We start from the raw sequence: 24,628 nt of genomic DNA, 5'->3' as shown, positions 1-24,628 counted from the left end.
TGGAAGATGACAGATGGGGTCTTGTATTTACTGCCCATTGTTGGTGGCGTGTGCTGTTCCTGGGGCAATATAGTCTTAATGCTGCTTTCTTCTTTATTGCACAGCCATCAAGCATGACTCTGTGATTCTCCCAGAGACCTTGTAAGCCCCTAACAGCCTTTAACAAATGCTATTTCTGTACAGATGAGCTGTAGAGCTGTAGAGCTTTTGTGGGGCAGTAATGATTTTAAATGCAACACAAGAGGAATTAAGAGAGGGGGCATTGTGGATGTGCTTGCTCCAATTCCATCATCCTCACCAGAGCAGGGAAGGAATGCAGATGTGGCTATGGATCCCCCTCTCCCACCTTTTGGAGTAGCAACCATAGATGACATTTTCTGAGCACTATTTGTTTCTAAATCCTGTGCTTTTCATGATTGTAGATAGTAGTTTTGGTAGTTTGTGATAAGAATCATCATTTTCTCTACTTTCAGTGGTCCAAGTTTGCACATAGGCCTTGCTTGACTTCTAGATCATGTTAATCGACCTTGAAGGGAGTCTCATGAGTGCAGGGAACCACCAGACAGAGCACTTGGCAGAGGCCATAGTGCAGAAGCTATGTGGTCTCCCCAGCACTGAATGAGGAATCAATTCTGATGAGCTAGACAGATAAATGTGCTGGGAAATGGGTGCCTCAGTGGAATAAGCTGTCCAAGGACAGGGCAGGTGGGGAGAACACCCTTGTATGGCTCTTGCTGTGGCCTCTACCCATCACCACACACTGCCTGTGTCTCCTGCTCTCTCTCTGTATTGTCTGATATGACAACATGTGTATAGGATTATACATGTGTATATAGATGCACTTAATCACCTGTGTCCTTATCTTAATGTGATCATATCTTGAAAGCAAAGTCACATTCATAGGGATTGGGCTTTGGGACTCCACTGGACCCTCTTGGCAGACACAGTTTAGCCCATAGCACTTAGGAGACTTAGAAAGATGTAATTTTCTGGGAAAGAGAAATAAGCCATTTAATTTGGAATATGTTGACTTTGGGTTGTTTTTAAAATAATGAGGCAACATGTCTAAAAACGGAACATGATGCATTAGTCAGGTTCAGTGTAAGTCCTGGGAAAATCAACTTAAAAGAAAGTGCATCTTTGACTTAGGGTTAACAGAGGTTTTTTTGATCTGTGGTCATTTGGCTTTATTGTTTCTGGGCCAGTAATGAGGCAAAACATCACAGTGGAAGCAAGCCCAGAACTAGGGCTGGAGAGATGGCTCAGTGGTTAAGGGCACTGGCTGCTTTTCCAGAGGTCCTGAGTTCAATTCTCAGCCATCACATGGTGGCTTACAACCATCTGTAGTAAGATCTGGTGCCCTCTTCAAAAAAGACAAAAAAAATGCTCACCTCATGGTGGCCAGGAAGTAAAGTGAGAAAGCAGCCAAGGACAAAATACACACTTCAAGGACATCTATAATGATCTGCCTTCTTAAGTACACCCCCCTCCCCCGCATCAAGTGTCCACTACTTCCCAGTAACTCATTAAATGATGAATAAATGAATGAGGGTATCCATTGATGATGTCAGGCCCTCATTATTCAATTATCTCCAAGGGCCTCTCTCAACACTACTTCAATACAGACAAAGTCTTCAACACATTGCCTGTGGGACTTCAGAAGCCACATCCACAGAGCCACCCCCATCTGCAGAAGTTGCTGTGAAATGACTCATGCTGAAGACTTGATGGTGAGAGAAGAGAGAGATGAGAGAGAGGAGAGGCAAGAGAGAGGGAAGAGGGAAGAGAGAGAGAGTGTGCACGAGAGAGCATACAATTTGAGGGAAGAGATGGGAGGGTAGGAAGAAGGAAAGCTAGGAGAGAGCACCATCAGATGAGACAGTTCCCATCAGGGAGCAGAGATCTTTGCTGAGGTCAATGCCAGCTAGCTGTACAGACACCAAGTACTGGGAGCGATTCTTTCCAGGGTATGTTATAGGATCACATTCAAAGACCAAAGAACACCCATGGGTCTATAAATGAAAGGGATGGACTGATTACCCATTGAGGTCTTGAAGGAGGAGTTAAGGGCTGAGACGAGGCATCAGAGGACTGGGGGCTGAGATAGAGATGGAAGGCAAAGAGAGGGCAAGTTGGGGATGCAGGGGAAGCTAGGGCCACAGCCAGCAGACAACCACCCAGAGTAGTTGGAACCTGGAGTCTGAGGACACTTGCTTTAATACAGGCGAGCCAAGAGGGAAGGAGAGGACTCAAAGTGAACCCCAAGGTGCCACCCACCTGCATTGCCAATTCTCTCTGAAAATTGTGCTTCTGTGTTTTACTGCTAAAAGAGATTTCTAAAAAAAAATCTCTGGACACTGTTGAATTAGATATTCTGGCTCTTAAAAAAAACCTTTTAGCTATTAAATATAGCTCCACACAGGGTAATTTGCAGTAGTAGCTTGGGTGAGTGCACTCAGACAGGCCTGGGTTATCTGAGGTCGTGTTTTCAGAAGGCCCGCACTTGACTGGAATGACTGTGAATGCTGTAATTATCTACATTTTAGCTCCTGACTAGCTGTTACAATTTGGAAATGTGTAAGTGTTAGCTTTTAAATGTTGGTTTGCATTTGAGGGAAGGATATTTCTCAGCACTGGACTATTCAAAATACCTGTGAAGATTTTGATGCCAAAATGAGCTTTGATACTGGTGCATTTTAAAGCATATATTAATTATAGTTTAATAAAAGTACATGTTATAGTTCTTGCCCTAAAGTTTCTGGTAATGATAGCTTTTGGAAAACAACATGTATTGTATTGTTTTTTGTTATCATTATAAGAGAAATTAATGTTGGTTGGAAGAATTTGAAAAAATGCATAAGCATATTGAGAAAATTGCAAATACATATATTTTCACCAGCTGCTATTAACCATTCAATATTTTTTCAGTCTTTTATATTGTGAAATATTTTATAAGTATAACAAATATATACATATATACTAGGTTTCAAATACATTTCATTCTATTCTATTTATTTAATTGTTTTGAAGAAAAAAGAAAAGGCAGCATGAAAGTAAGGAAAGGCACTGCCAGGGAAGAGGAGGGAGGGTTGGGCAGGTCAGGGTAACCAAGGGGCATCGATATAACAACACACATTATATCCCTATATGAAGATTTGCAGTGGGACTCAGGATTTTGGATAATTAAAACCCCAAAGGAAAGAATGTTATTGAATCCTTACTCACCTTCTACATTTCTCCTTCTCTCCAGAGAGAGAGAGAGAGAGAGAGAGAGAGAGAGAGAGAGAGAGAGATTCTCTGGAAGTTGGTCCTCCCTTCCTGTCTGTTCCTATACCTTTCTCAGCCTGCGCTTGCTCTTTATTAGCACACAGAAGTATCACCAATCACCAGTGTCTGGGAGGTCTGCCTCAGAAGCTCCTAGAGGGAAAGGACTGAGCTATGCAGCGTGGAAGAGACAGTGCCAGCAGTGCAGACAAGCAGACATGCATGGCTGGTGAGCTGGTGGGAAAGGAACTGCTCTGGACTGAGAATGCCGTGCAATGTAGACAAGTCTGTAAGCATGGCCAATGGGCTGGGGGAAGGAAGAGCTTCTTTCCCATGTCTGGTATAGAAAATAGAATTGGTAGTTCCCTACCACCTGCACAGTCTGCCAGGTAGAGCCTTATAGCTGACAGGGGTCCCTGCCTGAAAGATCATAGGTGGGAACTTGGCCTGGCACAGAGCTCCTCAGTCTGGTAACTGGTTCAATTCTTTTGAAGAGCTGCCAAATTGTCTTTCACAGTGGCTGCCCCATTTGACTCCCATCAACAATGGTGAAGGCTCCAGTTCCCCACACCTCAACACTGCTATTATCATTGGTCCTTTGAGTGTAGTGACAGGGATAGTTATGGTGCAGCGTCTTTTCGCACTTTCAGCTGACTTTCCCCTGTGACTAGTCAGGTTGGCTGTCTCTGGTGTCACGTGTCCTGGTGTGTTTTCTTTGGAGACATACACAGTTTTGCTTTTTTCTGGGTATCAGACCCATATCAGTTACGTGATGGGTACATCTGTTCTCCCATGTTGTGCATTCTCTTATTGTCTTCATACTGTTTTTAATAATGATGAATACTAGCTAATTGCTTTGGTTGCTTACACTAAAAATGTATTATTTAATTGAAAACCAGAGGCTCAAACCTGTTTCCTTATGTGTGTCTTACCTGTGTAGCTCTTACAGTCACGTCTGTGACTTGTGTAGAATTAACTCTATGCGATATGAGGCAGGTTCACGTCACTCTTTTAGCTGTAGTTATCCAGTCCTATCCTCTGTTACCGCACTGTTCTCTCCCTGTTTACTGTGATGGTGTCCTGGTTACTTTTCTATTGCTGTGATGAGACACCATGACCAGGGCAACTTACAGAAGAAAGTTTATTTGAGATTTACAGTTTCAGAGGGTGAGTCCATGACTATCATGGCAGAGAGCATCAGTGGGGCTCACGTGAGACACAGCCATGATGCAGAGAGAGCTAACTGGCAACTGGTGGGGTCTTTTGAAACCTTGAAGCCCACCCTCAGTGCCACACCCCCTCCTACAAGGCCACACCTCCTAATCCTTCCCTAACAGTGTCACCAATTGGGGACCAAGTATTCCAGTATATGAGCCTGTGTGGGCCATACCATTTAAACTCCCACAGCATCATTGTCAGACAGATCATCTGGTGACTGTTATCATCTGTTATTTTGATTGTAGTGACAGGAGTGGGTATGGCAGAAGATCTCACTGTGCTTTGATGGGCTTTCCCTGGTGACTAGTGAAGTTGAATAATTGTATTTGCTATATAGATTTTCTGTGTGTTTTTATTACTGAGATTTTAGGTTTGACTCTCAGTTTTATATCATCATATAGGTGTTCTTATGTGTGTCCTACAGTGTTCATAACTGTAGCTTTGTAGTATGTTTTAATATTGGTGTGTATAAGCCTCCAACTTTGCTTTTTTTTAAAAAATATTTTTGCCTATTCTGCATTCCATTATTTTCATATGAGTTTTAGGATCAGTTTGTCAGTTTCCACAAAATTCAGATGTCTTAAATCTTAGAAAGATGACCCTGCTCCCAAAAGTCCACACCTGTGAATATGTTGTTCAACAGTGAAGAAGAATTAAGGGAGAAGGTGGATTTGAGGGTGCACAGTGACGTGGCAGGTGCCTTTCAACATGGGGAGTGAGGCAGAGGAGATGTGAGGGTGAGTGCCAGAAAGGCTTGGTTGCAGTTGTTAGCCACAGTAGCGGGAGTCTCAGCTGAGGAGCATGGCCACTCTCTGCAAACCTGAAAGAGCAGGGAAATGGAGCTCCATGGAACCTTCAGAAAGGAACACAATCGTACCAAACCCCCATTTTAATCCAACAAGAACTACTGTAGACTCATCGAACTATAAATATGCCTTATGCCTCTGAAGGTCTGATTGTCACAGGACCTAGAGAATACCAACACAGCTCTTTATGCAATAGCAAGTCATCGAATTTTTGAACACAAGATGATATTCCACTTCTTTAGGCCTTGTTAAAAAAAAGCTTAAAAATGACGTTAGATAGTTTTTAGTTTTTATGTCATATACTTTTAATAACCCCCAATTTTGCTGTCATGTTTTATCTTCATTGTCTCTTTTAAAATTTCTTCTTTGCTCCTTTGATTATGCAGGGGCATTTTCTATAATTCACATCATTTCTAAATTTCATTTCATAGCATTTACCAAAGCATGTGTTGGATTAGTAAGAGAGTTGGTCATTTCTTTACTCTAAGCCTGTGTTCTGGAAAGAGCCTGATGAGAACAGCTCACTCACTGTGCTGATGTGGTGAGGAGGAGGTAGACTGCCTGCAAGTTCCCCTGTGGTTGGCGGCCGGATCCGCCATTGGCTTCCGGGTGACCTCTTCATGGCTGCACTGGCACTGTGTTTCAAAGTTCTGGAGTTGGGATCTGGAAGAAAATGTCCCAAGAATTCTGAAAATAGAGCACTTCCCAGGCATCTGTGTATAGCACACTTGCCAATACCGTACTGCCTAAAGCCAGTCACATGACCAAACCTAGAAGTAACGTGAAAGGGACTCCCAGTGGCACACAGACCAGTCAGTGTAGACAGATTTCTAAATGGTCTTATTAAATAAAAAGCATGGAGCCAAATATAGGGGTGAAAGCCTTAGAGATCAGGGAAATAGGGAGAGCCACCAGCCAACCTTCCTCACCAACTCTGCAGCTTCCAAATGTGAGCTACTTCCTGTCTTGCCCATGCCTTTATATGCCTTACTTTTCTGCCCTCTCATTGGCTCTTACCCCAGCTATATCACTTCCTTGTCACAGTCTGTCTGTACAAACCTCCAGGTCTCTATGGTTGGTACTGGGATTAAAGGCATGTATCACCACGCTTGGCTCTGTTCCCTAGTGTGGCCTTGAACACACAGAGACCCTGCCTGCTAAGTGATCGGACTAAGGGCGAGTGCTGCCTGACTTTGTTTACTTAAAGTGGCTGGCCTTTCCCCCCTGATCTTCAGGTAAGCTTTATTTATCAAAGCACAAATAAATATCACCACATTTCAGCCCAAATATCACCACAAGTCAATCTGTGTTCTTTTCAGAACACTAAGTGGTGGTCTGTCGTGCTTGATCTGCAGGAAGGTTATAAATCCCTCCAAAAGTGTGTGCTTTCTTTTCAGACCAGAGTGTTCAATATGTATGTATTCAGCTATACATATTGACAAATGATTCAAATCTGCTAGATTTTTTATTCTTGTATGCTATCAAAACTACTTGTATACTAAAAGGTAGTGAATTTAGTATTTACAGTCCTCTCTGCTTTGTTTCTGTGGGGTCGAGTAAGCTTCCTAAGTCTGTCATTGTCCCTGTCCCCAGCAGCAAATGTCCGCTGTGCTCGGGCTTTGCCCCCTTGTCCGGATGCTGGGTTATGTTGGTGTAGTCAATTCTCATCCTCGTGGCCGCCCTCAGCCATCTGAATGCTTTGTGTGTGTGGAGTTTGTAATGACCCTCTCCACAGCACCTGGCTCTCACTGACTATGGGCGTCACTCCTGGGCAGGGGCTCTTCTTTCTGCTTCTTTTCTTAACCATGAGGTGCTTATCTCTAAAGTTCCCTAAACAGTGCACAGCTTACAATTCTCAGTCTGTCTCTTATCTCTCCCTCTTTCCACCATTTTAAATATCTAAGGAAAAGAAGATGTACAATTATTTGAGTAAATTTATTCTAGGTCTTATATTTTAAAAAGTATTGCATTTTGAAGCTCTTAAAACTCTGAATGGAAACTGAACACAAAGCTGCCCCGGTCCTGGGTATCACTGTATCCATCCCTCCCGCCAGCCAGAGCCCACACCATCACTGTATCCTTCTCTCTATCCACACAGAGCCATGCTGACACTAGCGTTCCCTCCATCTGCTCTGTCCATACATAGAGCCTAGAGCCTCCACCACTGAAGGAAGCACTTCAAATCTGGAGTTGAGTAATGTGCTTTGTTCCCACACTCAGTTCTGAAAATCTCCAGTGACTGCTGAAAGACAGCACAATTTGACAAATGCTGAGTGGTGGTCACAGTGCTGTAGGAAGTCGGGCATCCAGAAGTCCATCCTGTAGGCAGATGCCCTTAGAGCAGTGCTTCTCAACCTTCCTAATGCTGAAGTCCTTTAATACAGTTGATCCAAACCATGAAATGATTTCACTGCTACTTCCTAACTGTAATTTTGCCACTGTTATGAATTGTAATGTAAATATCTGACATGCAGGCTATCTGATGTTTGACTCTAAAGGAGTCGTGACCCATAGGTTGAGAACCACAGCTGCTTCTTTTTAAACCTCAGTTTCTAGTCAGGTTGGTTTAAATGGTAACCGTGGCAAACCAGAACGTCAGCAAAGCAGAGCAGCTTCATTTGTTGTTGCTGTTGTGACAGTCTCCCTCTGTCGCTCAGGCTGGCCTTGAACTTGCAATCAGTCCTCTTGCTGTGTGCTCTGTCTTCCCGAGAGCCACTGCTTCGGAAGAAAGCAGGCTCCTTTGCATCGGAGTTACAGATGCTAAGGGACAGTAGAAAAGGCTCTTCCACCTGTTTCCCCTTCTGTTTGAAGCCCCGTCTAATCTTGGGGAAGTTGCTGTAACGATGCCTTACTGTGTGGCCTTGGACATGGTGCCGTGTTGGGCTGTTGCCACTTGGTTTATCACCATCCGACAGTTGTGATCAAACATACATATGCTGGCCCCGGGTTTCCCAGGCTTAAATCCCTTCCTCCGTTTATTACCGACCTTCTAGAAATATCTTAAAAGTAAAGATCCTTGACTGTCAGGAAAGATGCTAGTGATGGTGTTTTCTTCATCCTCCTCAAACCACGTGGCCTATGTGTATTTGTTACCAGCAGATGGTGGAGAGTTAGAGTGAAGTCGGTGTGGGGAAGCTGCACAGTCCCACATTCAGTGTCTCTTCCACTCTCCATTGATGAAAGTGCCATTCCTTGCCTTCTTCAGTCCCACAGGACCGTGGAGTTTAGATCTGCTCATCTAGCATTTACTGAGCAAACCTAGTAACCATTCTGTTTAAGGCATCTTGTAGAATAAGAAATTCCTTATTTGTTTAAAAATAATAAAATATATCTGTTAGCAGTGTACCAGCCAATCACAGTGGCACGTGCCTGAAATTCCATTACCTGGGAGGCTGAGGCAGGAGCATCCTCTGAGTTCAAGGCTAGCTGGGCTATATGTAGTCTTTAAATAGCCCTTTACATATTTAAATTTTTTTCATATTTACTCATATTCCTCCTTTAAATAACTTTTATGAGGCCAAAGAACAGGGCAATGCCAGTTCATGAAATAAACTTTATATTTTAAAGTATCCTATTTTCTTGGTAGCACTTCATATACTTTTATTAATATATGTGTTAGTCTCCTTATCCAGAACACGCATTCTCTGAGGCCAGCGCTGTGCGTGGTCCTTGCTTGTCCCTGTGTAGCTAAGGCTTGTAGCAGCATGAGTTATACAGTACTTGATCAGTAAACATGTTTGTTGACTGAATGAAAGGATGACTATCTGGAGGTGGTGAAGCCTGTCTGTGCTGTTGGAGTTTGCTGCAGACCACCCCTGCAAACTTACCTGCAGGGTAAGAACATGTTTTGCCCATAGGTGGATCCTGACCTGGGTTAGAGGGTGGTGGCTCTGAGGATGAGCCTACTTCTGGAAGACACCAGGTGGAAAAAGTCATCAAGAATGGCAGAGATCTGGAGGGAGGTTGACCTGGATGGCACAGCTGAGAGAGGTCACATATTGATCCCAAACTGGGCCTATAGGAAAGGACAACTTGATGACACTGTCACCACGGGCAGCTTTTACATAGGACAAAGTCCATGACTGGGACCCTGGACTGTATAAAATAGAGAAAAGAAACTAAGCCCATGCATGCATTCTTTGCTTTATACTTCTTGACTGTAGATTAAATGTGACCAGCTCCCAGAGCCCTCCCCCATGACTTAGCTGCCATCATGGACTGTAACTGCCCCTGGAGTATTTTCCTTATATCACAGCATCAGGAAAAGAAACCATGACATCATTTGTCTTTCCCCTGATAAGGAGTTTGTATTTCAGAAACATCCAAGAGATGCTCAGAGTATGTCTTGATTATCTGTTTGATGGCAGCTTGTGCCTGTGAGCTGAGAACAGTGTGATGGCAGACTAGAGACAGTGATGCCTCAAAAGTCTATAAAGACTGTTGGCACACAGCAGTGTTAGCCATCACTGTGCCCAGCCATGGATCATGCCAGCATGACTATCATACTCTAGCTGGTCTAACTTCTTCCTCCATGTCTGCTTCCCTTGTCTCCATGTTAAGGACACTACTACCCACTGGACTGAGACAGATACCTGGGAACCAGGAGGAGGAAAGGCCTTCCCATCTCACATCTAGTCAGTACTGAAGTCCAGTGGTCCACAGTGGTGGCAGCCTGCCTGTCTGCTAGCTCTGTGTCTTCATTCTCCATGGGGTGGTCTGGGTGACTTTTGCTCTGGTAGGAATCATGGTAAGTGGGTCTTAAAAGAAAGGATTAATACATTTTCATGATGCTTCTGAGAGCCTTTTTAACCAAGGTTTGGGTATCACCAGATACCCCACTGGTATGTTCTTTCTGTCTAGAAAATGCACCCATACCTTCATTCCTTCTCAGTGCCCCCAACTTCCTTCCTCCTCATTAATCCTCATTGACTCATATCCCACCATGGTGATTACCTTTGATCCATCTCCCAGCAACAGCTTATCCATCTCAAGCAAACACAAGCAGCCACAGAAGCACACATAAATATTTACATAGACACAAGTATGCACGTGTATACACAGATACACACATTGTATTCACTCTGTGTTGCTAAATCTCCAACTGAGTTGAGTTCTGCATGGACTGCTTTACAGTCCAAATTAGACATGTATGCCAGTAGATACCATTTATCATGCCATCTTGGTTAGATTCTGTACTCAAAGAGCAGAGGGACCTTGTTCTCTGTGGGTGCACAGTACAGGTTCCTTGGCTCTAATGCAGATGTTCTATGTTTTTTTTCAAGTGTATGATTTTGTTTTCTGTTTGGTGTACAGTGATGTGTTAGTTTACCTTCCTTTAAAAAAAAGCCTTATTTTATTTTTAATTATGTGTATGTGTGTAAGAGTATGTTTATGTGAGTGCAGGTGCCCACAAAGGCCAGAAGAGAGCATTACATCTTTGGAGCTGGACTTTTAGGCAGTTGTTAGCCACCCAATTTGGGTGCTAGGAACCAAACTTGGGTCATCTGCAAAAGCAGCAAGCACTGAGCCATCTCTCCATTCCCCCATCCCCATTTTCTTTCTTAAAGGCAGTCAGAGGAGATGGAAGTATGAATCAATATCTGAAAACCAAATGTACTTCTTAATAGACTCAGAATTAATATACTCAGTGGGATGTGAAAATCCCATTTCTATCTTTTCCTGATGCAAACATTATCAGGTGAATTACTCCAATCAAGAACCGAGTCTCCAAATGCTTGGGCTTTACTGTGTCCCGAGTTCCTCAGGGTTTTGTATCACTATTTCTAACATTTGTTAGGGAAACATTCTCTTTTATGATGTCTCCAAGCACCACTTCCACAGTGCTACATCATTACATTGTCAATGAGATACTTTCTCATTGACCGTCTTCCAGTTTCTCTCAAAGTGCTAATTTCATTAATTTCACAGACTCCTCAACTAATGATCTGTCTCAGCCCTGTTATTTCTCTCTAGTTATTCATCTTCAATAGTCTGGTCCGTAGACATTTCTATTTCTATCCGTCAAATATAATCTTGTCTTCTGTGGGATAAACTGATGCCCAGAGGGTTAGATATAAGTGTGAGTTGTCAGTGTGAGGTGGAGGACACACCAGGAGTTAGGAATCCATATGAAATATCAGGGGCAGAGGAGACGCTGAATCTGCATCAGAGAAGTCCTCAGGGAGGCAGGGTTAGCATCCTTGAGTGCTTCTGTTTAGGAACAAGCTATTGGGGCGCACGTGTGATGAGGTGAGGAATGACAGTGAAGGTGGAGGAAGAATGGGAATGTTTCCTCGGGAAGGTATGCAGGGGAGAGGCAGGGCAGCCCAAGGCAGATGCCTGCTGGGGCTGTCTCCTGGCTGCAGCAGTAGGTCAGCATCCTCAGAGAGGGCCAACCCTGTGTGTACCTTAGGACCAGCCCTGGAAATTCACAAAACAGATTACTGGGGACACCAGGGTCCTAGGTTCCAGGTTGTAATAGAGCCAACTCACTCACCTCAGTGGCAGAGTCCAGCTGTCACTGTGCCTCAGAGTTGCTGGTTTGTGACAGAGCCTGGGGCTGGTTGAACTTCTTTCTCTATGGTGGCATGAGCGGTAAAAGTTATCAGAAAGTAATTGACTAATTAATTGCATACAGAGTATTAGGTTTTATCCTGGAATTCAGTCATAATTTGTTTTCATTGATTTTCTTCTTCTCTCTTTGTCTCCATCCCCCTGCCAACTGTATCCTTTGACTTGGAGCGGCCTCTACTTATATTCTGCCCCCTGTTCTATCACCACCCCACCTTCCTCAGCACCTTTTGCCCATCTTCTGTTCCCTGTCTTAGTTTCATTTCCTGTTGCTCTGAGAAGATGTCCTGGCACAGGCAACTTAGGGGAGAAAATGTGCTCTGTCCTGGAGGTGGCAAAGGGATCAACTTTGCATTTGGGGAAGGTCCGATTGGTGTCTCTGGAGAAGGTGGTCTAGAGCAGAAGGGCCTTTCTGCTTTTAGGATATGAGGCACTTGGGATCTAACCTGTAGCAAGAGGGGGCAAAACAGAACAAGTAACTGTGTCTAAGGGAAAGTGTGGGAATGTGGAGGGTTGTTTGCCTTGTCTCAGGTTAAGTTAGGGAGGAACATGATTCCTACATGTGCCACTTGGAGAAGCATGTGTCTTACGAGTAGGCCATTTCCTGAAACACAGAAGACTGTCTCGGTGAGTGTGAGATTATTTGACTATTGGTATTTCATCAATAATAAATTCTATAATTAATATATCACTGTTTTTCAGAAATTCAGCATTTTCACAAGTGGTCCTTCCAAATGTTCATGCTGAGGTGCTAGCCTCCAGGATAGTGACGTTTGTAGATGGACCTGTTATGAGAATGTCTGAGTTAGAGTTTTCACTGCTGTGAAGAGACACCATGACCACAGCAACCATTATAAGGAAAACATTTTATTAGGGGAGCTCACTACAGTTTTAGAGGTTCAGTTCATTATCATGATGACAGGGAGCATGGTGGTGTGCAGGCAGAGGTGGTGCTGGAGCTGAGAGTGCTGTATTTTGCAGGCAACAGGAAGTCAACTGAGACACCAAGTTGTAGCTGAAGTTTTCCTGGTCCTGCCTGGCCCACAGTCAGGACAAATCTCTCTCACCCGCCAGTCCCGTAGCCACTCAGACCCAAGCAAACACACAGAGACTTATATTACTTATAAACTGTGTAGCCATGGCAGGCTTCTTGTTATCTAGTTCTTATATCTTAAATTAACCCATTTCTATTAATCTATAAGATGCCATGTGACTCGTGGCTTACCAGTATCTTACATCATGCTTCTCATCATGGCGGTTGGCAGCGTCTCTCTGACTCAGCCTTCCACTTCCCAGAATTCTCCTCTCTCCTTGTCCCGCCTATACTTCCTGCCTGGCTACTGGCCAATCAGCACTTTATTCATTTATTTATTTATTATTTATTTATTTATTTATTTATCAATCAATCATCCACAGCACTGAGTGGTATCCTGAGCATAGGAAACCTCAAAGCCCACCCCCACAGTGACACACTTCCTCCAACAAGGCTAAACACACTTCAACAAAGCCACACCTCCTAATAGTGGCACTCCCTATGAGATTATGGGGACCAATTATATCCAAACTACCACAGAGGGTGAGCCTCATGGTCAGATTCATACCTTTTTTCAAGCAGACACCAGAGAGATTGCATTCATTCCCTCTGCACCATAAGAGAACAGTGAGGAAGGGCTGTCCTCAAGGAAGGAATAGAGCCCTCACTGGAAACTTGAACTGGCTGGCACAATACTCATGGACTTCCCAGCCTCCAGAGCTTTGAAAAAGAAATAGCTGTTGTTTCCTGTAGTCTATGGCATGTTGTTAATGGCAGTCAACTCAATTAGCAAGCTATTTCATTTATTGTGTTGCTGATACTGCCCCATATTCTGCCTCTGTATCCATGTGACATACTCCTTTCATTATGAGGTAGTTTAGCTTGCTTCTTTTAGTTTGAATAACCTTATAGGTTTTCAGCCTCAGCCCTAGTCCTGAAATGAGCACTGATTATCTCTATCAAGGAAAGGATCCAGAAACAGAGGATGGATGCTGTGTAACTATCACTTCTCGGCCTGTGTTTCTGTGCATACGGCCACCTGCATCTCCATGAAGCTAACCAGAGTTCCTACTGCAGTCTCCAATTATAATCCATTGTGAGGCAGACTACCTCGAATCCATAACTTCCCACTCTGTAGCTAAGCCAGCTTTAGGCGTGCATTGTTGACTTTTTCTATTCCAGTGCGACTGTACAGCTGTGGCAGAATGGCTACTCTGAACGTCCATGGAAAAACACCTTGAGTAGCTCGCGTGTCATTTTTATATGTATTTCTGCTTGGTTTTCATCTTAGTGCTTCTAAACCTTGGATGTTTCAAATGTGCAATCTTCTTGTGCAGGGTTCATGGCGGTCTTCATGCTTCTCTCTGTCACTCATCAAGGCGTGTGTGTATGCGTGTGTGTGTGTGTGTGTGTGTGTGTGTGTGTGTGTGTGTGTGGCGAGCACAGTGACACTTTGGCTGTCGAGTGTCACAGCTGTAGAAAAGTGTGCGCTTCCTACACCCGAGGTTTTCAGCATGGGTCATCTCATCTCATCCACTTAGTTCCATTGGGAAGAAAGTAAATTATTTTAAAACTATCATAATGTTCAGGTCTAGTATGCTTTGAAATTCACTGAGGTCCCCATTTATTTTCCCTGTTTAGCAAGTAAATAAGAATTATTTGCAATTAGCAGCTTAATTGTTTGTATATCAGCGAGGGAACACTCGTGAAAAATTAAAATGAAAACAATTTGTCTTTATTTCTCAGTCAGATCCTTCTCATTTTCTTTCCCTTTGCCTTTACTCTTGGTGAAATCACCCTTCAAAGGCAGACGTGGTGTGTGTGTGTGTGTGTGTGTGTGTGTGTGTGTGTGTGTGTGTGTGTGATGTGTGTGTGTGTGTGAGTGTGAGATGTGTGTGTGTGGTGTGATGTGTGTGTGGTGTGATGTGTGTGTGGTGTGATGTGTGTGTGGTGTAGTATGTGTGTGTGGTGTCTGTGGGGTGGGGTGGGGTGGGGTGTATGGGTGTGGGTATGAGTGGATGTGTATGTGTGTATATGTATGTGGTGTGGTATGTGTGTATGTATGTGTATGTGTGTGTGTGTATAGTGTAGTGTATGTGGTTTGGTATATGTGGTGCAGTATAGGGGGAAGGTGTGGGTGTGTATGTGGTGTGGCATGTGTGGTATGGTGTGTGTGGTGTGATGCAGAGTGGGGTATGTGTGTATGGTGTGGTGTGGTGTATGTGGTATGGTGCAAAGTGGGGTGTGTGTGTGTATGGTATGGTGGGGTGTAGTGTGGTGTGGGATGTGGGTGTGTGTATACATATATATATACATACATACATACATATATATATATATATATATGATGTGGGTGTGTGTGGTATGTGGTGTGTGGTTTGGGTGTCTGTATACATATACATACATATACATATATATATACACACACACATATATATGGTGTGGGTGTGTGGTGTGGTGTAGTGTGGTGTGTGTGGTGTGGTGCAAAGTGGGGTATGTATGTATATGGTGTGGTGTAGTGTGGTGTGGGGTGTGGGTGTGTGTATACATATATATATATATATATATATATATATATATATGTATATAGTGTGTAGTGTGGTGTGTGTGGTGTGGGGTGTGTTTGTGTTGCATAGTGTATGTATAGTGTGTTATATGTTGTGTGTGTGTGTGTGTGTGTGTGTATGTGTGTGGTGTGTCTGTGGTTCAGGAGAAAGGTATCCCAGCCTCCCTTCAGAGGCAGCTGGATATGAGTTATGTTTAATTGTTTACTAGAATATTTCAGAGGGATACATATAGCTCCTCGACATGTATCAAACTCTACTCTACCTTAAAGTTTACTTGAACATTTTTATTGTGTATAAAGTACAATGATGACAGTTTTTGCACACTTAATTGAAGATGTTTTCAGTATTTCCAAAGATCTGTTTTTGTTAAATGTCATATAAGATATGCTCTGTGCATTGGTTAAATCTTTTTGGTTTTTCGAGACAGGGTTTCTCTGTATAGCCCTGGCTGTCCTGGATCTCACCTCTGTAGACCAGGCTGACCTCAAACTCACAGAGATCTGCCTGGCTCTGCCTCCCGAGTGCTGGGATTAAAGGTGTGTGCCAGCACCACCCGGCCTCATTGGTTAAATCTTTATGGAGCGACAACACAGGCTTCCTCTTGGATTAGTTTGACCAAGAGTGAGCCCAAATTAGAATTCCCGCTTCTCTCCCTGTGTCTTCTATCTGTGTCTAACAGAGGGCTTTGTTTTCTCTTTTATTAGACGGCACAGAAAGCATCACTAGGGAAGGAATGAGGGATACTTTACAAAAATCTTCAGCCAGCTTTTACAAAGATCAAGTTACTGGCTCCAACTGACCCCAGCTGACCTGGAAGCAGTCAGTGTTGCCAACACAAGCTGTATCTGCAGGGTGTTTCCAGCCTGTTTGCAGCTTTCATCAAATTATTACCATAACACACATGCACATGCATCACTCAGAGTCAGCAGCATGGAAGAAAGTAGAACTTGAGATTAAAGTTTGCATTAGCTTAGGCTGTAAAAGCTGATTACCTGGGGGATTAGAGGGAAGTAAGGTTAGTTCTTACACAGTTCTCTTAAAGGCCAGCTTCAAACAGACTGATGGACAGTGGGATAGCAAGTATTAAGTGATCTCAGGTATATTATCAACTTGGCTGTGAGGGCCAGGGGAGTTCAGACTCAATGTAAGAGATGTTTTCATAAAGTTGTATCATTACAGCACCACACTCATTTCTTTTGTCTTGGAAAAGAAAAGTCCATCTTAAATTAGGAGTGAGCAAGTGTGTATGTGAGGGGTGTGTGTGTGTGTGTGTGTGTGTGTGTGTGTGTGTGTGTGTGTGTGGTTTAACTTCTACAAAAGCATAGTTAGCTTCAATTCTTTTATGTCCATAGTGTTGGTGAGCACATCTCATGTGAGGAAATTGAAGGTTATTCAGTTCACAAGACATCAAATTATTTTATAGTTATTCAATTCACAAGACATCGAATTATAGTTATTGCCTAAACAATAACCACACACATATCTGCCACCTGACATATTTGCAAGTAGTGATTAAGTATGACTTCAGCCATATTTCCCGAAGGCTGGTTTCTTTTTGAAGATGAAAAATGCATGAGTCGCCTTTCTTACAGAACTCACATTTGTTTGCTGGGCGACTTAGCACTTGGAAGTTGCTCTCTCCTCCACTTGACTGTCCAGTCTGCCAGCCTGGTTTGTCAGAGGTCTTGGTCCTTTGCCCACTGTGTTCACATAGCTGAATCTTTATCACATTCCTCGTGGCTCTTCTTATTTTTGTTTTGTGTTGAAACAGGGTCTCACTAGGTAGCCCAGGCTGACCCAGAGCTGTCAATGTAGCCAAGGCTGTTCTTGAAATCATAATCTTCTCATTTCAGTTTCCTGAGTGTCTGGGTTGCAGGTCTAAGTCACTACACCCTGCTTTTCTTCTCTTTTGATAAGCCTTATCAGACAGCATCTTTTTCCCTTACTCATATAAGCCAAAGAAAGGTAACTTCAGTGAAAGTTAATTTGGACAGACTACCTCTAATCTCATTGGCTTTAATCGGTTGCGTCACCCCATGAGTGCACTCTTATTGGCAAGTGCGTTTGGTTCCAGCTGAGGCTGTGGGTCACAGTGTTATACTTACTGTTCATTGGTGAAGCAAGTCAGGACAGGAAGTCAAACAGGGCAGGAACCTGGAATCAGGAGCTGATGCAGAGGCATGGAGGAGTGCTGCTTACTTGGCTGCTCCCCATTGGCTTGTTCAGACTGCTTTTTTTTATAGAACTCAAGACCACCAGCCCAGGGATGGCACCACCCTCAATAGGCTGGACCTTTCCCACCAATCACTAATTAAGAACAATGCCACAGCCAGATCTTATGGAGACATTTTCTTAATTGGGGTTCTCTCCTCTCAGATGACTTTAGCTTGTGTCAAGTTGACATAAAACTAGCCAGCACAAACTGAATTGCTTAATTGTGCTTCTGGACCCATCTGAGGCCAACACAGTTCAAGGACAGTATGTATTTGTTTGTTTATTTGTGTTCTGCAGTACTGGTGATTGAGTGTAGGATCTCCCACATGCAAGACATGCATTTTACTACTGAGTTATGTCCCAGGTCTCAAAGAGATTCTTTAATATCTTTACTTGAAATAGTGATTAAGAATTTCAGGTACCTATTTTTTAATTTTCAAAATTTTACTTTTATATTTACTATGTGTGTGGGGTGGACACATGTGTGGAAGTCAGAGTACAACTTGTATTAATCAGTCTCTTTCCTTTCATCCTGTGGGTCTTGGGATGAAAACTCATACCATCATTCTTGGTGGCAGGCACCTTCACTGTCAGTCCTTAAGTACTAGTGGTTTTTTTTAAACAATATTTTTTATTAATTCTTTGAGAATGTCATACAATATATTTTCAGCATATTAATCCCCTCCCCCACCTTCTCCTATAACCACCTTCTCCAGCTGCCTATCCCTTCACATCAAACCCTGAGGTTTCTTCTTTTGTTATTCATTTTTCTTTCCCCATACAGGCCAGTTTGTGTTGCCCAGCTAGTCTTGGCAGTGGGGCCTGCTGTGGGGTGGGATAGACCTAACAGATGTGATATCGGTAGAGAAAACTGCTGTCTCTCTCAGCATCTATCAAATGCCAGTATCTCCCCAGATATTGGTGGGACTTTTGTGTTTTCTGCACTGGGATTTTATCTGGCTGTAGCTTGCATGGGTCTTGTTCATGCTGTCACAGTTGGCATAAGTCATAGTGCATCTGCCCTGTTGAGTCTGAAACTATGTGCTGTTATCTCAGTGGATACACTGCCTCTGGTTCTTACAATCTCTCTGTCCCCTCTTCTGTGAAGAGCCCCTGTGCTTTGGGGGGAGGAGTATAATATGTTTTTACCATTTAGGGACAAGTACCGCACAGTCTCTTGTTATCTGTAAATTGACTAGTTGAGGGTCTTTGTGTTAATTGCTGTCTACTTCACGGAGATGCGTCTCTGAGAAGGGTTGAGAGAAGTATGGGTACAGGGCAAAGTCATTAAAAGTCATTTTAATGTCTATTTACTTGTTTTTTATATCAACACCTCCAATGTGAAAATTGGATTTCTTCCAGTGCCAATTAATTTCCCTTGCTGAGTGTGCATTAACATCCTTTATGTATTTCAGCCCAGAGGTCCTGAAGAGTGAGCCGTATGGAGAGAAGGCTGATGTCTGGGCTGCAGGCTGCATCCTTTATCAGATGGCAACTCTGAGCCCTCCCTTCTGTAGCACCAACATGCTCTCCTTGGCTACCAAAGTAGGCCACAGGGAACAAAAGGGCCCCACAGCTGCCAGCCACACCCTGTTCTTCACAAAACCCTTGTGACTTACACAGCCAACAGTTAGAAGCATGCATTGTTTGATTTCCTACACAACCCAGTCGATCTTATCTCTCCTCCAAATATCTATCACAGTGCATGTATATTCCTATTTGTTGTATTCATTTGTCATATAAAGTTATGAAAATAAATTTCCAATTACTGTTTCTTTGTGGTCTGGAGATGGAACCCAGGGCCTAACCCATACTAGGCAAATGCTCTATCATTGAGCTTCATCCCCAGACTCCACCTTAGGCCCACAAGCCACCATATTATATTATCCCATGTATTACTTTATCATGAGCCTAAGGTTAACTTTAGCTCAGCTTGGAGAATAAGATTCTGTATTCTAGAACTGTCTAATTGGCTATTGGCATTAACTTTCATTTGTTGGGATGTTTCCATTCCTGATTAACTTTTGTGTGTGATGTTATATGAATTTATTAGCAATCCACATTGTAGCCATGAATGACTGCTCACAGATAGCATGGTTCTTTGATGCTGTTGCTATTTTCTGCTTGCCTTGCAGATAGTGGAGGCAGTGTACGAGCCGGTGCCAGAAGGCATCTACTCTGAAAGAGTGAGAGATACCATTAACAGGTAAATAGTCTCACAATTTAAAACACATAGCTGCCATCATAAAATCCCCACGTCCTTATATAGTCACTACCTATGGGTAAAGAGTTACGAAAGGTCCCTCAGGTAATCCAAACCTAGAAAGATATTTGGGCATCATTAGTAATAGTGACTCTTTGGAAACTGTTGGGATATCCAAGAAGAACTTGACAGAGATGTACAGATATTAGGCCTATCTATAAGGCCTATGTTAACATGAAAAATGTGTGTAATGTGAAACTAAGTAAAACAAATAGTATGAAAATCTATTTTTCTGAAATAAATAAAATATGCACAAATATGGAAAAAAAATAACATAGAAGCCAGATAGGGCTGTGTTCACCGATAAAACCGCAGGTACTTTTAAAAGTTGGTAATACTGTATTTTATACTAAATTCTCAAAAAATGAGAGGCTTTCCCCATTAATATAGAAGGAGTTTATTAAGGGTTGTTGCCTTCTGGCCTCACACTCAGACCAATCCTGCCTGCTGCTCTCCGGGTTCCAGCTACTCCCTTCATGACCTTTCCCCTACTGGTCCTTTCTTCTGAAACCCTCTCCTCTCAGACACATGCATGGTTCTTGCCCTCACTGCCCATGGACCGACACAGAAAGATCTCAGATCGGGAAGCCTACTCTGAGCACCTACTGTCTCGGTGCTCTCTAGCCTGCTTTAAAAACCAGTCTCTGTGCTCCTGTGACTGTTAACCTTTGTTGTCAGTTTGGATGGATTTGGAATCACCTAAGGGACATACTGTTGGGTATATCTGAGGCGGGGTTCCCAGAGAGGCTGAGTGATGAGGGTCACTCATCAGGATCTTTCCACCCTGAATGTGGGCAGCATCACCATATGAGATGGGGCCCCAGACAGAAGCAAAACAGAGAAAGGGAGCTGAGAACCAACGGTTTCTCTCCTTATACTGTGTATAGATCATCACATCACACTCCTGCCATCATGCTTTCCCATCATGAGGGACTGCATCTCCTCTTAAGTGATAAGTCAAAATGAACCCTATTTCCCTGAATGGCTTTTGTCAGGTAATTTGATTGTTACACCAAGGAAGAAAACTAATACACAAAGTCGGTACTGAGAATGATGTTGTTGCTGTGAGAAATCTGACCACATCATTTGCAGATCTTTTTTGTTTTCATCTTTATTTAATTTCATTTTATGTGCATTGGTATGGGGATGTCAGGTCCCCTGGAACTGGAGTTACAGACAGCAGTGAGCTGCTGTGTAGGTGCTGGGAATTGAACCCTGGTCCTCTGGAAGAATAGCCAGTGCACTTAATTGCTGAGCCATCTTTCCAGCCCCATTTGTAGATCTTTGCAACTGGTTTGTGGAACAGATATGGAAGAGTTTGGAGCTGTGGGCTAAAGAAGCTGCCAAGTGCTGTAAGTAGAGCTCCGTGGGCCACTCTGGTGGGAGTTTCGAGCACCAGGGTTGAAAGGAAGTGCCAAATGGCCAGCTGTTGAGGTTTCAGGAAGGAAGGCATGTTCTTGCTAGGAACTGGACTGAAGCCACTCTGGTTTGCCTGGTGCTCCTGCAGCTTGCCTTGCGGCCATGGCAGACAATTCCTGCCCTAAAGCAGGAGACAAAATAATCCTCCATTTAATCAGGTATTAATATTTGGTGACAGCAGCAAAAAATATAACTTATGCCCCTAAAATATCACACATAAGCATACACATACTTATTTGCTGACCGTCTCTTCTTCACTAAGTAAACTTGAAAGCAGACATTTTGTTACCTTGCTTCCAACTTGTTTAGTATGCAGAGGAGTGCCTGTCACAGACCAGACCCTCAGTCAACACTGGCTCTGGGAGTTATGGCTGACATCTGGTGTCAGTGTCAAGGCCATCTTGGTATTTCCGTGGGACCAACATTAGTTTTCTGCTCCATCAGTCTGGACCACATCCTTTTCATTTTGGATGTTTAAAGTCCTACACTCCCCTTAGATGGACAAGTTTCTGCCTCTTTCTGAGACTCTGAAACCCTGGCTTCATGTCTATCCTGCATATATCACCATCTCCAATGACATACTACAGTGGCCATTCCCTTGGCTCTTTGGTTACTCTTGTAAGGTCATTGTTTTATGTTGGTTAATGCCTTACCTCTTTGTGGAATAATTTCTTGACCACGTATACAGAATGCTGACCTAGTCTCTTGAGCCTCGGCTTCTATAGAACACCCTGCTCAGGCAGACCCTGTGTGCTGGAGATGCTGCTCAGGCAGACCCTATGTGCTGGAGATGCTGCTCAGGCAGACCCTATGTGCTGCAGATTCTGTCAAGGGATTTCTATGTCTGCTTCCTCATTGGTGTAACAGGGATTGTCACCAAGGGTGACAAGCAGAGTGGCACATAGCAACAGCTTCTCTTCTCAAAGCTCATGTTGGTGGGCTCCTGAGGAACAGACAAAGGGGAAGAAAGATGGAGGGAAATGAGATTCCATTATATACAGGGCAATGTTTGATGGGGAGTGGAGGAGGTGGGGGATGTTGCTTGTGCTGTGGATTGCACACCGTGGGTATAGTGCTAAGATGGGCAAAACCACTTCCATTAGCTGGGAAAGTGGACTAGTTTTGGAGATATGTAGAGTTGGATTTATTTAGTTACAACTTTGAGACATGGAAGCAAGACCAGGGGAAGGGCAAATGTCAGCAGCAAGATAAGGACAGGTACCTCAGGAAGTACACCCCAAGATTAGCAATGGCTGTCTGGAGGCTTTAGGGGGGCCTCCAGGAGTAGTCTTCACAGTAGGTTCTGAGTTCACTGCCATCATAATGTTTCAAAGGATGAATGGTACTTAGCAGGGATTCCAGATGAAATGCTTTATTGCTCTTGTTTTGCATGTGTATGTGTGTGTGGTGGTGTGGTGTGCATGCATATATGTACATGTATATATATGTAATACATATATATGTATATAATGTGTGTGTATGTATATATGTCCACATGTATGAGGGTGCATGTGTATGTGCCTGGAGGCCAGTGTTGATGCTGGGTGTCTTTCTTGATCATTCTCTTCTGTGACACTAAGTCTCTCAATTGAACCCAAGCTCATCAATTAGATAGTCTATGGCCAACTTGTCCTGGAGATTCCCTTTTCTCTGGCTCCTAAGAGCTGGCTACCACAACTGCGTGACTTTTATTTGGGTTCTCCATGTGCAAATCCTTTTGTTGGCCAGTGCTTTATCCACTGATTCATCTCCACAGCTCCCAGATGAAATGTTTTTGAAGGTGTTTATAATTTAAAATACTAAGCAATGACAATAATTTAGACCTGGTAATTTAACTTTATAGCTAACTCTAAATTAAGATCGCAAGGTATATGCTATAACATTTTCATTTAAAATTATTCAAGATTCCTAATTATCTGCATTTGCATTAAGAAAGTTTTATCTCTAGAACACTTGAAGCCATGATCTATTGTGAGTTTAAGGCAATTGTATATTTAATTTGCTTTGAATTTTTAGTGTTGAAAAACTAAGTTCCAGTAGAATTAGAGAACAATTTCAGATTTCCCATTTTCCTAGTCTCTCATTTTCTTCAAAATATTGGTGCAAGGTTATGTACAAGCCGAGTTCTTAATAACTATCGATGACTCAGCAAATTACTACGTTCAGCAACCACCCCTGAGTTTGATAATAACTTAGTGATTTTTTTTTTAAAGGTTGGCCTGGGCTCCTTATCCTCTTGTCTCAGCCTCCTGGCTGCTGGCATTACAGGCTATTAGCAACACACACTACTCATTCTTAAACTCTGTGTTTTTTCCAATCACATATACCTCATTTCTTGAGTTCCCTAGCACCTCATTTTTACTTTGCACATTCTTGTCAGGCACAGTCCACAGTATTTGCATTTCTAACATGCAGTCTTTCCTTTTTCCTGTTTACATGGAGTATTCACACATTTTGTTATCCAAACTTTCCTTTCCTAAGCAAGCTTTTAAATTGGGAGAATAATTTAGGCACCCTGAAGAGTCTGGAACAACAACAGAATCTATCTTGTTGCTTTGCCTGGTACCGGCATTGCTATTTTTACCAGCCAGTGTGCAGCCAGCTGTGGAGGAGCAGTGCGGGAGGCAGGCTGGCGGGCGACTTCCTCTCCTGTCTTTTCTCCTTTCCCTTTTCTTTTCCAAGGAGGTCTATTTCCTTTTATGCACTAACTATTCCAAGTGTGTGAGTTTTGCTTTCCGGCTGACTGCATAAGCTGCCTGCTGCTTTGTTTCCAAGCAGACATGATGCTTAGCAAGCTTAGCCATCTGTGAGCGGTAAGGACAAGGGAGTCATCACATGCTCACCCTGCCTTCAACTCTGTTTTGTAAAACATGAACACTATCCCTTGCAGTTTTTTTCCGTCTCATCTCTGACTGGAGCACAGAGTTGGTGAATGAGAGGAGTATTCCAGATTTTTTCCTCTACAGCATGATGTTATGCTTATTTGATTAGGGAATCATACATGTGTCTCTGAAGAATGTGTGTTCACTCCCAGAAGTCCACAAGTCTGTGTCTGGACATCTTGGTTAAGGATAGGTAAACTCTTCAGGTGTTAGGCTGTGTTCACCCATTTACTGATTCATTTGCCCATTTATTGAGTACTCCTCAGGAGCCAGATTGTGCTTTAAATGCTAAGATCATTGTGAAAGGGACACACGCTTTTCTGCTCAAGGCGTTTTCAGTGTAGTGATGAATTAGAACATTAAAATCCCATCATGCAATAGTTCATAAACTG

At 43.1% G+C, this 24,628-nt stretch overlaps 1 protein-coding gene across 7 annotated transcripts in view; it reads left to right on the top strand.

Annotated features, from left to right (window-relative positions):
- The window catches only part of Nek10 (NIMA related kinase 10), a 196,438-nt gene that overhangs the window by 99,868 nt on the left and 71,942 nt on the right, over positions 1 to 24,628 (top strand). For all 7 annotated transcript variants that reach the window (XR_008217203.1, XM_052734077.1, XM_052734079.1 and 4 more), the window contains 2 exons: positions 19,088 to 19,217; positions 19,808 to 19,878. Coding sequence is in view for 6 of the 7 variants with exons in the window: in XM_052734077.1 (XP_052590037.1) it covers positions 19,088 to 19,217; positions 19,808 to 19,878 (201 nt within the window). In the remaining variant the exon portion in view is untranslated. The remainder of the gene's footprint in view (positions 1 to 19,087; positions 19,218 to 19,807; positions 19,879 to 24,628) is intronic.

The sequence above is a fragment of the Peromyscus californicus genome, unplaced genomic scaffold (genome assembly GCF_007827085.1).
Source record: "Peromyscus californicus insignis strain IS unplaced genomic scaffold, ASM782708v3 Scaffold_12__1_contigs__length_115047231, whole genome shotgun sequence".
NCBI classification, from domain to species: domain Eukaryota; kingdom Metazoa; phylum Chordata; class Mammalia; order Rodentia; family Cricetidae; genus Peromyscus; species Peromyscus californicus.
This window is presented reverse-complemented; position numbering and strand designations above follow the sequence as displayed.